The sequence below is a fragment of the Clytia hemisphaerica genome, unplaced genomic scaffold, assembly GCF_902728285.1.
Source record: "Clytia hemisphaerica strain Z4C2 unplaced genomic scaffold, Clytia hemisphaerica genome assembly, whole genome shotgun sequence".
NCBI classification, from domain to species: Eukaryota; Metazoa; Cnidaria; class Hydrozoa; order Leptothecata; family Clytiidae; genus Clytia; species Clytia hemisphaerica.
In genome coordinates, this window is record NW_027104428.1 from 147,661 (window position 1) to 163,032 (window position 15,372).

Genomic DNA, 15,372 nt, shown 5'->3' on the forward strand with positions numbered 1-15,372 from the left:
GAAACTTGACAAGAACTTTGTAGGTTTCTTCCCAAGATCTGTGCAAAGAACTTTAAAGATCTTGACAAGATCTTGACACGATCGTTTAGGATCTTTAAAGATCTTTAAAGATTCTTGAAGGTTTAAGATCTTTCAAGAATCGTATTCAAAAATATACACACCCAAAAGATAAATCTGCTAAATTTTCTCCTTTCAACGAATAAAGAAATCATAAGATTCTTAGACCTGAATATTAATGATTCCTAAATTTTAGAATATTTGCCTCGACTTTGACGATTACAAGATCTCAAAACAGATACACATGAGATTTTTTAACTTCAAATATATTATGTACATCTATCTTTTTCACAACAATGTCTACAATAATGATTAATATATTGATAACGTATATATTTACAAGTTAAAATCTGAAAAAAAGGACATTTCAAATCAGCTGGCAGTTAAATTTCAATTGCGTTTGATAGATTTCGAATTAGATAGCGATTTTATACTTTTTGGAAAGCCAATCCGAAGTGGAATATTATGCGTATAAAATTGTTCAAGAATTTTTAAACACGAAGATGAAAAAAAAAAAGGAAAAAAATAAGCTTTTTCTCTAGAAATGATATAACCATTTTCGCTGCCCATGTCAGCTGTGAAATTTTTCTTTAAAACAACTCAGTCGAAAGATATTTGACACGAAAAGAGGCTAATTTGAAATGTACTTTGAATTGTAATTTAACTGTAATTTTAAGCAGGTTGGAAGTCATCTGTTTCGTCACCACTCAAACTAGCGTCATCTTTGGTTCTCTTTTTCTGATCGGTCGCCATCTGATTTACTGACTTCCGGCACCTTGACCACACTTTTTCGTCGTTTTTCGACGGAAAAAAGTGTTGAATAAGACCTGGAACGAAACAACGAATTAAGTAAATGTTCACATAAAAACAGATTCCAGAAATTTTATGAATTGTTCATACGTAGGACTTTGTCTGACGCGTTCATAATAAGTTATGTTTCAGTTAAAAATATGCACAACATTTCAAAAAATTTTCTTTTAAGAGGGTCATAATAAAATTATTTTTAAGGGGTATAATCCAAAAAAATTAAACTTGACCCCTACAATTAAGCACAGAAGAATAATCCGGTCCAAACAAACGAAAATTATTTTTATCTGAAAAAGCTAATTAAAATTCAGAAAAGGCTTTATTCGAGGTAATACGATTTTTATAAAAACCTAAATAAATACAATTATACCTCTCATCAATTCAACTTTTTCACCGTCCAATTTTCTTTTTTTCGTCTTCCCCGGTTGGGGATCTATCAAGCCATCTAATAGTTCTTCCTTCGTCCAAATTTCTTTAGCCAGTGTGATGGCGTACTTCTGTGCATTGATTGGTCGTTGAATTTTCGATAAATCAATACCGTTAGCTAATACCTGAAAACAAAAGTAATATTTTGTCATTATCATATCCCCAAACAAATCACACTAAACTACCAAACTGGGTTAGGTGTGCGTCAACTGGCATTTTTTGGGTTATGACAAAAATTGAAGATACAATATTCTTTTGTACACAAGAATCTAAGAGTTTCAAGAGTCCAAAACCGATTACTGTATTCATATGGGTATTCTAATCGTACTTACATAGTTTCCAGCAGGTAGTTCTTTTGAATGACATTCACTCTTTTTCTCCTAGAAGATATAAACATGAAAGTGAATTTCAAGTCTTTTTCTTAGTAACATTTTTCGTTCAGTAGAATGTTCTCTTTCAAATGAACCAACTTTTTTTCGATTTTGATTATTTTTTAATAGCCGATGACGTCATTTTTAGACAAAACTCTCGTTATACCTCTTGAAATATTGATTTTCAGACCCATAGTGATATTTTTTGGTGAAGTGAAGACTTTTGGAATTGCGGCTCACTAAAACAGATATTAAAATTCCAATCGATAGTAGAACAGTACTCACTTTGAGGAAGGATTCCAAGAGCTTGTTGGTTTTTCTTTGTTCTGACAAAATGAGGGTCAGCAGTTCGGAATTCTATAGTAATAAAAATAATAAAAATTTAGATGTTAAGAATTAAAGGAAAAACGTCCACCTACTGACACATACAAAATCATATTGATTTGTACTGCATTTATACTGCACACTAAGAAAAATATACTGTTTTTATAGTAGTATACTTTAAGTATACTGCCCTTGGAGAGGGAAAGTTCTTATTTGTTTTGAAATCATTTTTCCTTTGTTAACTTTCATGCATGAAAGATTTTTCTAAAAAGAAGTGGATTTCATAAAAACTTTGAAACACATGAAAAAGTTCTCTCATAACATCAGAAGAACATTATGCCATCAAATGTGTGTGCAAAGAAGTTATCTGTAATATAGTGAATAAGCTTGGAAATTGGACAGGGTAAATTAAAAATACAACATTGGAGGTTACTTACATCCACAATTCTTGTCTTTGATGAGCCCTTGGGGGTACTCGAATCTGTCCTCGCTCTTCCCGTATCAAAACCATTCTGCTTCTGAAACAAAGTTTCATTTTCATGCATGACAATAATCAATATTTCTCTTGTAAGACTTAGGGCTCGTTTGCATAGTTTCCTCAATTTGTTACATTCCCTCTTAAAATGTTTCATGCTTTTACCAAAATAGCTTAAATTTAGATCTATTACCATTAATAAACAATATAAATAAGATTTGGGCATTGGATTACAAACATATGGCTAGAGTAAAATATAAGTAATAAAACATTTGGATTCAGTAATTTTGATGTTATTTCTTGGCTATGAAATTAATTACTTTAAAGGAATAATCAGATGAAATTGAAATAAATGAAATTTTACCTATCACCTTGCATGGTCCTAAGTAAAACCCCAAAATATTTTTTCAAAATAAGATTTTGAAGAGGAAATATAGCCTTCTCAAACCTTGAAAATCTTATATCTTGCGTACATTACGTCAAAAATTTCGCGAATAACACCGGACTGCACCGGAATCCACGAAATTGAATCCCCGCAAAAATTAATCCCATTAAAGGAATGATAACGATTCATTGAATAATTTAGGATTGATACCCGTTTTGAAAGTACTGATTGAAAAGCAGTTGAAAGTGAAACTTAAGGCGCTCACCCTATTATACTGTAACTAACTACTAACCTGAATGTCAAAACTGATGCTTTTTGGTCTTGCATCACTAGCTCTTCTTATCAGTTCCTGAAAAACAAAAGTAATAATGAAACTCAAGGGGTCAGTTTACCTTATCGGAGCTAACTTTCGTTGTCAAAATTAAAAAAAATGTATTTCACAGTTTGCTTGAATTTGAATTCATAGCAGTTATTAATTTTTGCTTTGTTGTAAAATTGAATATTTATTTTCAAAATTAACCAGAAAAGTCAACTTCCAATAAAAACGGCATGTTAGGCCAGGAAAACTCCGTAAAGACATTCCTGTCTTAGGCACCATTAAAAAAGTATGTACGCTCTGAAGGGGATGGAGACGACAAAATTTGCCTACATTTGAGCGTATGTACGTCCCTTATGCAGTAATTTACTCGATTGTGAAAACAAGCTTCAAAATTATTTTCGGAATTAATTCATGTAGTTTTGGAATTGTTCTTGTGAAAAATACTTCTAATAAGGTAATATATGTCAAATAGATAGTCAAGAAACAATTATTGTACATTTAGTGTGACACTATTTAAAGCAGTTTGAAGCTTTTCTGAGAGCCTAACAAGGCCAAATAAAATTTTAAGTTAAGGGAGGAAATCTAAAAAATTTACATCTGGAAATGCACATGCTCCACCACTCCAATTACGCTTCGTATTTTGATCCTGATAATGAGTGAAAAATATATTATAAATATATGTTTTTCATAAGCATTACAGTTATAATCATACATAGGCTCAGGATATGGCAAATATTTATGTAAACATTTGAGCCTAAGGAAAATATTTTCTGATTTGCTTCAGATTGTCTCAAAAATTTAGCTCAGGATATAGGCACCGTTCAAACATTTTTCAGCCTTGTTTTTGTCTCAAACAGAATCTCTGAGCCTGTTTTTTGGGTTTCTGTATGCTTATAAAAAACATTATGTGAATACAAGAAAAGAGAAAGATAAGAAAATATGTGTTACAATAATATATATTGCAATGCATAATATTAAAGGATTTACCCCAGTCTGTTTTTGAATTGGATGATTAGATGCATCAGGCTTTGATTTTGATGGCTTCTGCTTATTCGGCGGTGTTGTGTTGTATCCTATTTGAGAGAAATCAACCTGTAAGTTGAAGAAAAACAATTAGTATGGCTAAGTAAACATAAACCAGGGTCATGGTGTTGAAACTTATTTTGGATAGTTATTTGGCCAATTTTTTTTACTTTCAGTTACAAGGAACTTTACTGATTGCCAAAATTCTATGTAGGACTTACGATTCAATTTCTCCATGTAAGAGACTTAAAAATATTTCCTTATGGCATAAGGCATTATGATTTTTTATTGTTTTATAATTTTATTGTTATCAATCATTTTTGTATAAATTCAGCATATTTTTGCGCACAGCACCATTGCGCCTAATTTTGGTATTAAATTTCAGGCACTTTCTGACCTTTGCGGGAAAATTAGTCCATGCAAAATCTAGAACCAGTTTTAAAGAAAAAAGGAATACTGCAACACTTACACTTGTGGAGAACCCAGGTAATGTTGATGGAAGTGCTGATTTAAAGCGGTCTTTTTCTTTCAAGATTTCTGTAAGAGAAATAAATGCACTTACTTAGTTTGGGTACCCATCAATCATATATCTCAACCTAATTTGTTTAACTACTATGGCACTGGATACAGTATCAGTCCAAACAAAATATACTGAATTTGAAAATGTAAAAATTTGTGATTTTTTTAAACTTAGGTGTAAAAGCACCTGCACTACTACGACAAAAAAATATTCTCCCAAACAAATGAATACTCGAACACACCCAACAAGAAGACACAAATTGACACCCAATTTGGGAAAAGAGAGATTTCGAGACACAAGAATCAGTTCGCAGAAGCCCTTGTGTGCCTAGAACTCGTATTAACTGTATAGTAATAATGTACAAGAAAAGTTTTTAAAGCCTTCAGACAAGCACATGTGATCGAATTAAAGCTATGTATGACAAATATTTTTGCAAATCACAAACCTGACTGCACTTCTTCAACTCCATTTTCTTCATGTTCTTCTGTATCGCTTGATTTAACAGGCTCCTCATTTTCATTTTCATCGTCTTCACTATGAGACTGGTCTAGTTAGACAAAATATTTGGATTGCAATCAATATCAGAGAACTTGCAATATAAAACTTGAACTTAAGAAAATGAATGAATGGATACCTTCAGGGAACTAATTTAACTAATTTTTGCGCTTTTTGGTGTCAAGTGCAAAATTAGTTCCATGAAAATTAGTTCTGAGTAATTTTAACCAAGAATTTCAAAAATACCTAGCAAAATGAAAGAATTTCGGCAAAAGGTGGATGTCGAGCGCAAAAATTAGTTCCGCAAAATATAAATATTTCAGACCCTTATAGCCTAAAAAAAGTTGCCCAAAAATCTTGACTGCATCTGCCCTTTAAAAATAAATATTTTGAAAAATTGAAAAAAAAAAAAAAGCACCCACAGGAATTCACCGAAGGATAAAGTGCGCAAAATTTTAGCCAAATTGATCTACTTTTGAAGTCTCCAGCCTGTCCCAAAGTTTTGAGCGCAGACAGACTAAATGACGGACAATCTCAGATTTTAAACTGAAGTTGAGAAGAAACATACCACTTCCACAATATGTTGACTCATCTCGTTCGTGTCGGATCTGTTTCTCTAACTCATTGCTTTTGATTTTACACTCTTCTTTTGTACCTGAATAACAAATGACATTGGTCTCGCCTAAATTAACTTATATTTTCCAAATCCCCCATTTCGATTAATGCAATGAAAAATAAGACTTTTCTATGTTTCACTTTTTAGCACCTATTCTTCAAAATGAAAATATTTAAGATTTTAAGTTCTTCTTTTATTCGATAATTTTTTTTCGGCACTTTGTTGACAATCTAACTCTTGCATCAACTTCTTGCTTTCTTTAGTAAATTGAAGATGAGAAATAACCTAAACCATGGATCACGGATTGAAACAAATATATAAAGGGTGGGATTTTAAAGCCACCCGTCGTGCAAGGCACGGAAAGGCCACAGGTGCCAAAAAGAAGGGCTGTTTGAAATGCGGCAACCTCATTTGCAAAGCTGCGAAGGAGCAAGTGTGAAGCAATCAGTAGAAGAGACCACTTTCGTTTTTGTTGCAGATTTCTATAAAAACTTCTCTCACAGATTACTTGTCAATGTACATGTACACATGTGTTGTGTCAACATGTGAGGAGCATTGTATTGTTGTAAAGGAAAAGATAAAAGAGGTAAAACTAGACTTGTGTCTAATCCTGATATAGGAGTTTAAGTTTACACTGCCAGTTTAGGATGTTTTTTGTATCCAAATGATACCATTGCTGTAGGTATCCTCTTTTGTAATAAAGCAGAATAAAGCCTGACTGGCAGTGCTTACCAATGTGGACAATTTTTGCTGGAAACTGTCCATTCTTGTCGCGGAGCTGGATAACATCTCCCATGTTATTGTGGCAGTAAGCTTGAGAAGTTGATTTAGATAATATGGTGTACTTATTCTCCTCTTCGAAAACTACCAAGACATATTGGTCTGGAAAAAATTTTTTTTTTAAATAACAGGATTATACTTTTTATTGCTATTGGTTATTATCAGTTATCAATACTATAAATAAATCTAACAGTATTGGCACCTTTTATCAAAAGACCAGCAAAAGAACTTGACAAAATTACTTCAACAGCCCTATCTTTTCACTTCGTAGCCTGGATATCCAAGCTCAAAATTTTAGAAAAAACAAAAATTGCCTCAACAACAACATACAAAGTTCTAAAATTATAGAGCTTGGTCTCCCTAGGGAAAGAAAGTGCAAACCCATGTTTCATAGTCAACCCTGGGCAGCAAAACAGAAATTAATAAAAGGCAGTCTTACAAGATCTAAAACTATTTAAAACACCAAAGATTACACCAAAGTTCATAAAAAAGTTTGCATGCATTATCATGACCAAACATGTTTTCTTGGAAAATGAACTTGCCTCTGTTTTCTTCTTTTTCATGTTTTCATGTAACAGAAAGCCCTATCTTCACTAGCAACTGGAGGACTATCCTATTTTTACTTTAGAATTGCTCCGCGCCGTGTAGATTGGCCCTTACGGCTTTAAAACGCTCTAGGGAGACCAGGCTGTAAACCAGAACATAAAAATATCAAAAACAAACAGAACAAACACCAAACCAGTATTATTCACTCAAGGTTCAAAATGGTAAATACTTACATTCTGCAGAAGAAGTTGTTGTGGAAGAATTGGTTTCTTTTCTTTTTCTGCTAGAGGATCTTTGTTTTTGGGATGCCATATCTTGGTGTTATAAGTTATAATTTTATGCGATATGAGACTGCAGTTTGTGCGTTGTTGCCAAGAAAAACTGAAAAAGAACTTTAGTTGCACATGGTTTTCTTTTTCTTCAGTTTTCATATCTAGCGCGGTTTGCGACATTTCATTAAACGCGTTTCATGAGCACGTGATACTAATATTAAAATATTTTCAAAATGCTAGACGAAGGAGTGAACCGCCCGCCAAAAAGTTAAAAATTCATAATGGCAGGATTGTGAGCACACGAACACAAACGAAACGAGCATACAATCTTTTAATAATCAAATGGATTCATCCAGTGAAGAAGATTTCAGTAATAGTACAAGTGCCAGTTCGGATGTTATTACTGATGATGAAAATAATAATAGGTAAGAATTTTTATTTATTCAAACTTATTTAGTAGACTCAATCAAAAACGATAATGTATAATTTATTAGTACAGTATGTTGCAAACAATCCGGACTGAGTAGCAGTTATTTGATGATAAGCCGTATTATGTTGTATAAAAAAGTTGCTGCGATTCGAATAGCCTGGGAATCCAAGCTCAAAATCTTAGAAAAAACAAGAAATACCTCACCTCACAACAAAGCTCTAAGAAGCTCTCTAAGATTATTAGAGCTTGGTGCAGGTAGATTTGTCTAACACAGAATGTTATAAACAGTATGACGGCATCGCACAAAATTAGGGTATCTGACAACATCAACCTACAGAACCTAGTATCTTGTTACCGTGAAGTCGGGTAACCTGCATCAGTGGAGGCAAACATACATAGCCCTCAAATGAATGACCTGTCTGGTCATTAAAATACAAATTTAAATCAAAACAAAAATGGTAGAGTAGAGCTGCAATAGGAGATCTGTGTAGTTCATTTGTTTTGAAAGTTTGCTGCTTTGATTGGTCAGTCATTTGATAGCTATGCATGTTTGCCTCTCCACTGATGCACGTTACCCGACTTCACGGTATCACAGTTTATTTTTTTTTAGAAGCAGCAATCATCAACACAGAAATTGTCAAGAATACAGTGACAATAGTGAATTAGGCTACAAAAGGTGACTTTATTCTTTTGTACTTTTTCCTAAAGTGAATTGGATTTTTCTGTTTGTACCAAGAAAAATTTGCCTTCCCAATTTGATGCGGCCCATTTGTCATTATTCATTATTTGATATTTATTTAAGATAATTCCTTACATTCCCTAGGTTGTTCCAGTTAAAAAGCTGTAATTAAAAAACTACGATTTCTTCCTTGGTGTCTTTTTTGACTTAAGGGCGCATGACTTTCAGTCATCTTGTTTAAGTATTTTTTTTAACTGAGACTTAAATTCATTTTAAAATGTACTACTGCTCTTTTCTATTTGAACAACTGTGTGCTCCTAAATCAGAAAGTTACTTCTAGTATTGACTGACCGTTTTTAACTTTTCAGGAAAACCTTTTCAGTATCAGAGAGCTCAGATAGCTCTTCAAGTTCAAATACAAGGTAACTATCCCTTTTATTTTCTTCTATTCTTTTTGGGAAACCCAACAACTTTGTTCGTGTCTTAAAATAAATTGCTGTATAACCTTTTCTTCTTTTTAATTTTATAAACGACTTTTACCATATTTATATGAAGAATCTAGTTTGAGTTTTTATGTATTTTTTAAAGGTTGCCTTCCACTCACCCCTGTTTGTTAGTTGAAGAAGACATACTGTTTAATTGTTGCATAAATTGGAAGCCTTCAACTGTCTTCTCTTTGAGTCCGATAAGAGTTGAAACTTTTTTAATTTCATAGATTTTTGGATAATCGATACTTTCTATCTTACAATAAAGGTACATATAATGATACTTTTTTCAGTACCTATGGAAATAGAAGACGTATTCGTTATACTACAGATAACGAGACCTCTTCAGATGCAGAAGATGTGATTGTTCCAAGTCAAAGGTAAATTATGCCCCTGTATATCCCGTATCCCACCTCGAGACGACCGTGCAACAGATTTATCCCGTTGAAGTCCCTTGCATCTTTTCCAAAAGCACGAAAGATTTTCAGAACTATCCATCAAGTAGATACTTACATCAAAGAGCTACAAAGTAAATCACACAGTGAAAGTGGGATCCGTGAAAGTTGCAATTAAAAGTCGTGTTGTATCCATATAAACTCAAGAAAAGTAAAAATCAAAATAACTTTGAAGATTTTCTGTTTTTTGACTTTCTCAACCCGACCATTTCAATTTCGATTTCAATTCTTTAAAAAAAAAACATTTGAATCTTAATCAAAACATTCAAAAGTACATTCGTCAATATGCAATGTTTTTTTTTTTTTCTCAGTCGAACGTGAGGGAGACAGATACGGTATATATCCCACCTCCACGTGATGTCTTTTGACCAATGAAATCGTTAGAATCTTACTGATGCGGGATAAGATCTTCTACCTCACACAATTCAGCCTGCTGTAGGTACAGGCTCAAGTTTGAACTATGAATTAATTGTTTTTGGCTTGTATTCAGGGAACTACAGTCAATCGCAGAGAACCAGCTGAATGTCCCAGTCAGTGATGATGAATCGGATAACATTTCGGTTGAGGACGAATATCTACAACCAGCTGTTGGTGTGTATTTTGATTTGGTGATTTGGTGATAATTCGGATGTTCCCGAGGATTCTGCTTCTCATTAATAATGTTTCTATAGTATTTGAAGCAGTGCAACACAGACCATGAACATGATTTTTAATATTGCACTTTATAAGCATTTACAGTGAAGTGTCCTCCTGTGTCCTCCAGATTTTGTAAATGTAATAGTTATTGCAAAACTTTGAGTGAAATACGATAAATGCAAGCTCTCTGAGTCCCAAATATTGAATATTGTCATAATTTCATATTAAAGAAAAAGGGAATATTGCATCTATTTTAATGCTCTTGACTAATCAAAACACTGTTATTCTTTATTACTAAACAAAAGTAATTGTAACTTTGCATTTTTTTGTTATAGGTAACCTTTTAAACAATAACGATGAATCAGATGAGAGTGATACTGACTCATATGACAGCCTCAGTAGTGATAGTGATATGGATTCTGAAGAGTCAAGCGACAATGATATTGAAGATGATGAAATTGTTGACGAGCCGTTATATGAAAATGCAACATGTAGTACCAGTTCATTTAGCTATCTGCTGAAAGTGTTCTCCATAAAACACAATATGTCCCACAAAGCCATGGATGAATTATTGAAAATATTTTCCCAAGTTCTACCACTACACAATAATTGTCCTTCAAGTTCCTACAAGTTGAACAAAATCACAAGAGAATTTGAACACGAAACCAATCATTTCAATTTGTGTGAGCTCTGTCATACTCAACTAGAAAAACATTCTTGCAATAATGAGAACTGTGATGGATATGGTCTAAAAAGCAGCAAGTCATTAAAATTTTTCACCTTCAATATTGAAAAACAACTTCAACGAATATGCAAATGTAAGTCTTTATGAAAAATGTTATTTGAATCCAATTAATTTTCGGAAATTATTACTTAGCTTAGCAGTACAAAGAAAATTGCTTTTGCTATTCTAAAAGAGAAGACTATTTTTTATGTTATTCTGACTAGGGAATCTAAGTTGACAGGTGACTTTGGAAACATTGATATTACACCTAAAAAAGGTGGGAGGGGTTATTTTAAATATTTGGGGGCTGGGATTTTGAAGGGAAGGCTGGGGGCTTTCAAACCCCTCCCTTTTTATGATTTTGAAGGTCTCTACCCCCCCCCCGTTTATAAAGGGGGGGTCACACTATGCCGTTTTTTCTTTGTTCTAAACAATAGGTCTATTGTTATAACTCCAAAATCTCACCCTGATATTCTTATAGACGTTATTCTTATAAAAAAACGTGTATGGCCTCATCCTTTAAATTATAATAAAGTGAACCCATTGCATATCTACACTTTCATATACAATTTTTTTCAAGAATCTAAGAATTTACCTATCTTCTCTTGTTCAGGCTACGCAGATGATATTGTCAACGTTAATAATGAAGATGATTTCCAGGGAAGCTATAGCAAAGCTTCGCATGGCGAAGTTTACCGATCAAAATTCGAAGAAAGAAACTTCACATCAATCGTGTGGCATATCGATGGCGCACCCACAATTAATTCCAGGACTCTCAATATTTGGCTAATTACTGCATTCATTGTAGAGATTCCAAAGAAATTTCGATTCGCTCTCAGAAATATAGTCATTTGTGGTCTTTGGTATGGAAGTGACAAACCAAATTTCGACTTATTTCAGCTCCATTTTGTCCGTGAAATTAGACGATTAATGCAAATTGGCTACACAGTAGCATTGTTCAATGGAGAACACACTTTCTATCTGAAGATTGAATCCAGCCTTGCTGATCTCCCTGCTCGTGCAGCCTCGTTGAGTATAAAACAATTTAATGGTCGTTTTGGGTGCCCTGTTTGTTTCCATCCTGGAAAAAGTTTAAATGGTACACTTACAAGGGTATACCCTTACACGTCCGGAAGAGGAAAACCAGGTCTAAGATCACATAATGAATTCTTACTTCACGCGGAAGCAGCTGAGCTTAATAATAGCCCATTTTTTGGTGTAAAAGGTCGCTCTGTAATTTTAGAAATCACCACAATCCCAAATGAGATACCATTTGATTACATGCATCTCGTATTAGAAGGCGAACTGAAGAGAAAACTTTCCCGCCATTTGTTTTCGACACAAGGGTATTTGACAGCTGAATCTTTGAGAGAAATTAATGATGTATTAAGCGAAGTAAAATACCCACACGACTTTTCAAAGAAAGTCAGTAACATTGATGAAAAGAGCATCCGGAAAGGAAAAGCTGGTTATTTGCAAGTTGTCCTGTTGCATGTGTTGCTACCTGTGCTCAAATCACGTGTACCAGATGAAGTTTTTTGTCACATTGGACTACTGGTTACCGCCAACCAAATCCTGAATAAAGATACAGTCGAGGAAGCTGATATTGCTCTTGCAGAAGAGATGCTTGACGAGTACCACCGTTTGGACGTATTTATCCATGGTGAACAATCGCAAACGTTCACTAACCATGCTCTCACCCATCTTGGAGATCAACGTCGGAAGCATGGCTGTCCTCTTGTCTTGCTTTCCAATTTCGTGTTTGAAGGCTTCATTGCCACAATAAAGCGACAGTATCATGGGACGCGGGGTATCGTTTCCCAAATGGTCTCAAATATCGGTCTGCTTCAAAATGTCCATGATGTAGCACAACATGTTCAAAATGAACAACTTCAGATGCTTGCCAAAGAAATTGTTACTGGATCAATAAGAATTAGAACCGAAATGGCTGATGGTGTATGGTTGTACGGAAAGGTTAATGAATATGCCCCACCAATGCCTGGTTTGCCACCAATCCCAGATGCTGTGAATAATAGGTTTGACCGTTTTTGTGAACGAATCTACTTTCAAAATAATGTTTACCATAGTTATGCGTATCGGTTCAAACGGAATTCAAACAGCTATATGGTTTCCTATTCTAATGATAATCAAATTAAATATGGTACTGTCCTTTATTATGCATATGTTGAAGATAGTGATGACGTATGGATGGTCATGAGTGAATTAAAACCCACAGCACGTAACCTTTTTACGAGAGACATGAAGGATTGTATTGAAAGTGACAAAATTAACACGTATTTAGAACGTAACCAGCTTGGATATTGTTTTACACATGTCACAGACAGTAACGACCTTGTCGTACATCGCGCGAAATTTTTGATTAGTCGAGTTGTTATGATCCCAGATGATGCCGGTGGTTATGTTTCATACATACTTAACTGTTATCAACACGATTAAACATGTTAATTTTAGTTTTAAAACTTCTAGAAAGTCCTACACCTATATAAGTCTCATCGGTGGTACTCAATTTTTTTATTTCTTTTTCGAAAAATATTATTTTTTTTTGGTTGAGAAATTTTCCAAAGCTTAGGATGAAACTGCTCTTAGTTTCCTTCATTTTATAAGTCTACTACAAAATATTTTAAACAGCTTTTCTGTCTTGAGATAATTTTTTCCAAAGCTTAAGTTTTTATTACTACAGTTGACGCTCTGTAACTCGATTTTCAAGGAGATTTGAGTTTCAATCGAATACGGGATCCCATTGAATAGACGATCTCGGATTTAGATAAATGCAATGCATTCTGGTTTCTAGGGACTCTCAAAGGAATTATAATATTATAATTCCTTTGAGAGTCCCTAGAAACCAGAATGCATTGCATTTATCTAAATCCGAGATATAATTCCTTTGAGAGTCCCTAGAAACCAGAATGCGTTGCATTTATCTAAATCCGAGATCGTCTAAAATCTGTTTGAAAACTATTGGTATAGTCAAAATAGGTAGTACAACGGTCCAATTTAAAAAGTAATTTTATCAAAAAAATTTAAAATGTTTTGTAATTATTTTTACGACACGAAGTCGAGTACAAATATTTAAATTGTACAAGTATCTTAACTATTTTGCGTTGTTAAAACCAACTTATAAGCAACTCGATTTTTCACTGACGCCCTTTGGTTGCTCAGCCTTTAAAGACAAATGGAAAAAATTAGCATACCGCCCTTATGATTGTACCTTTAAATTTCACCTTGGGGAGAGTAAAATCAAATCTAATCATTGAAGTTTGAAAGAGGGCTATCAATTAATGGCCAAATTTTCAGTCCCAGATTAAGGGAATAAATTGTCACGATCTCACGGGTGCTCTACGGAAACCTGTTTTAACGTCTTTTCTCAATTTTGGACGATGGACTATTTATTGAGCTTTCTTTCTTTCACTTTTTTGAGTTGTAGGCTGACCCTATAGAATTTGATCATAATCGAGCCCGGGGGGGGGCACTCGATTTCGAAACGACGGTATGTGCCGCGCAAAATCTGCTTTTCAAAATCGTACCCTTACAGTGCAGTTCAATATGCCTGAAAAGGTACTTTCCTTTTAGTGCATTTTCTCTTGATTTACCCAACCCTTATAGTGCACTATATTTCTCAGCTGTAAATCTGCGTGAAAGAAAAAGTTTGGGAAATTTTCTGTTTCAAAGAAAAACTGGAAAAATTATTCTTGTCAGCTGTAATTATCAGACAATAGAAACTTTTTCAAACAAACGAGAAGTATAAACCTTTCTTTTTAACAAATATTTTGAATTTGTTTTAAAATTCGACCCTTGCAGTGCAATCTCACAGAAACACACCCTTACAGTGCATTTTGGGATGCGGCACATGACGTAGGCCAGATCATATGAGTGCCCCCCCCCGGGCAATCGAGGTATTGATCCTAACGACCTCTTTCTATTAAAAAGAGAGCGTATAAACCATTTGTTCACGTTGAACTTTCCTTGCTGTAAAACGCTCAAAAAAGTTGAATCTTTCAAGACAACTTTTGTCCACCTCGTTTAATCCAAAAAAATCAAATAAAACTCTTGAAACCCTTGCAAGAATCTTAATGAAAACTTAAGACAACTTTTGTCCACCTCGTTTAATTCAAAAAAATCAAATAAAACTCTTGAAACCCTTGCAAGAATCTTAATGAAAACTTATAAAGATATTTCAAGAATCTTAATGAAAACTTATGAAGATATTTCAAGAATCTTTAAAAATCTTTCAATTGTTTATCCAAAAAGGATTTATCAAGATTGTCAAAGAATCTTGGCAAAATCTTGGTTAAGAATTCAAACGAAACTTTCACCTAACCACTGCAAAGATTCCTACCTAATCTTTTTAAGTTCCTGTCAAGATCTTGAAAGAATTTCATGTAAAAAGATTTGGTCAGATTCTTGATAAGAACTTTGTAAGATCTGTTAAGATTCTTGCTTTTGATAAGATCTTGAAAGAACTTTTAAGATCTTAGAAGATCTTAATAAGAATTCCCACCAGGGTCCCACCGTCCTACAAACACTTT

General features: G+C 33.9%; 1 protein-coding gene across 2 annotated transcripts; it reads right to left on the reverse strand.

Annotated features, from left to right (window-relative positions):
* Window positions 1-633: 633 nt before the first annotated feature.
* On the reverse strand, window positions 634-6,696 carry LOC136820498 (uncharacterized). 2 transcript variants are annotated; one of them, XM_067076681.1, is made up of 12 exons: window positions 6,551-6,696; window positions 5,771-5,857; window positions 5,153-5,254; window positions 4,657-4,724; window positions 4,152-4,256; window positions 3,760-3,810; window positions 3,138-3,194; window positions 2,423-2,500; window positions 1,947-2,018; window positions 1,623-1,670; window positions 1,235-1,415; window positions 634-884 (listed from the first exon to the last, which is right to left on the reverse strand). In XM_067076681.1, the coding sequence occupies exons 1-12, from the start codon at window positions 6,612-6,614 to the stop codon at window positions 730-732; spliced, it is 1,068 nt and encodes a 355-aa protein (XP_066932782.1). In that variant the 5' UTR covers window positions 6,615-6,696; the 3' UTR covers window positions 634-729. The 2 variants fall into 2 exon arrangements, with proteins under 2 accessions (XP_066932782.1, XP_066932781.1); XM_067076680.1 differs by having other exon boundaries at window positions 2,423-2,503.
* Window positions 6,697-15,372: the final 8,676 nt, after the last annotated feature.

Coding starts and splice junctions, on each gene's coding strand:
- LOC136820498 (XM_067076680.1), bottom strand. CDS start 6,614: ATGGGAGATGTTATCCAGCTCCGCGACAAGAATGGACAGTTTCCAGCA. Junction 3,811..4,151: donor CAATTCAAAAACAGACTGGG/GTAAATCCTTTA, acceptor ACTCATTATCAG/GATCAAAATACGAAGCGTAA. Junction 3,195..3,759: donor GAGCATGTGCATTTCCAGAT/GTAAATTTTTTA, acceptor TTTGTTTTTCAG/GAACTGATAAGAAGAGCTAG.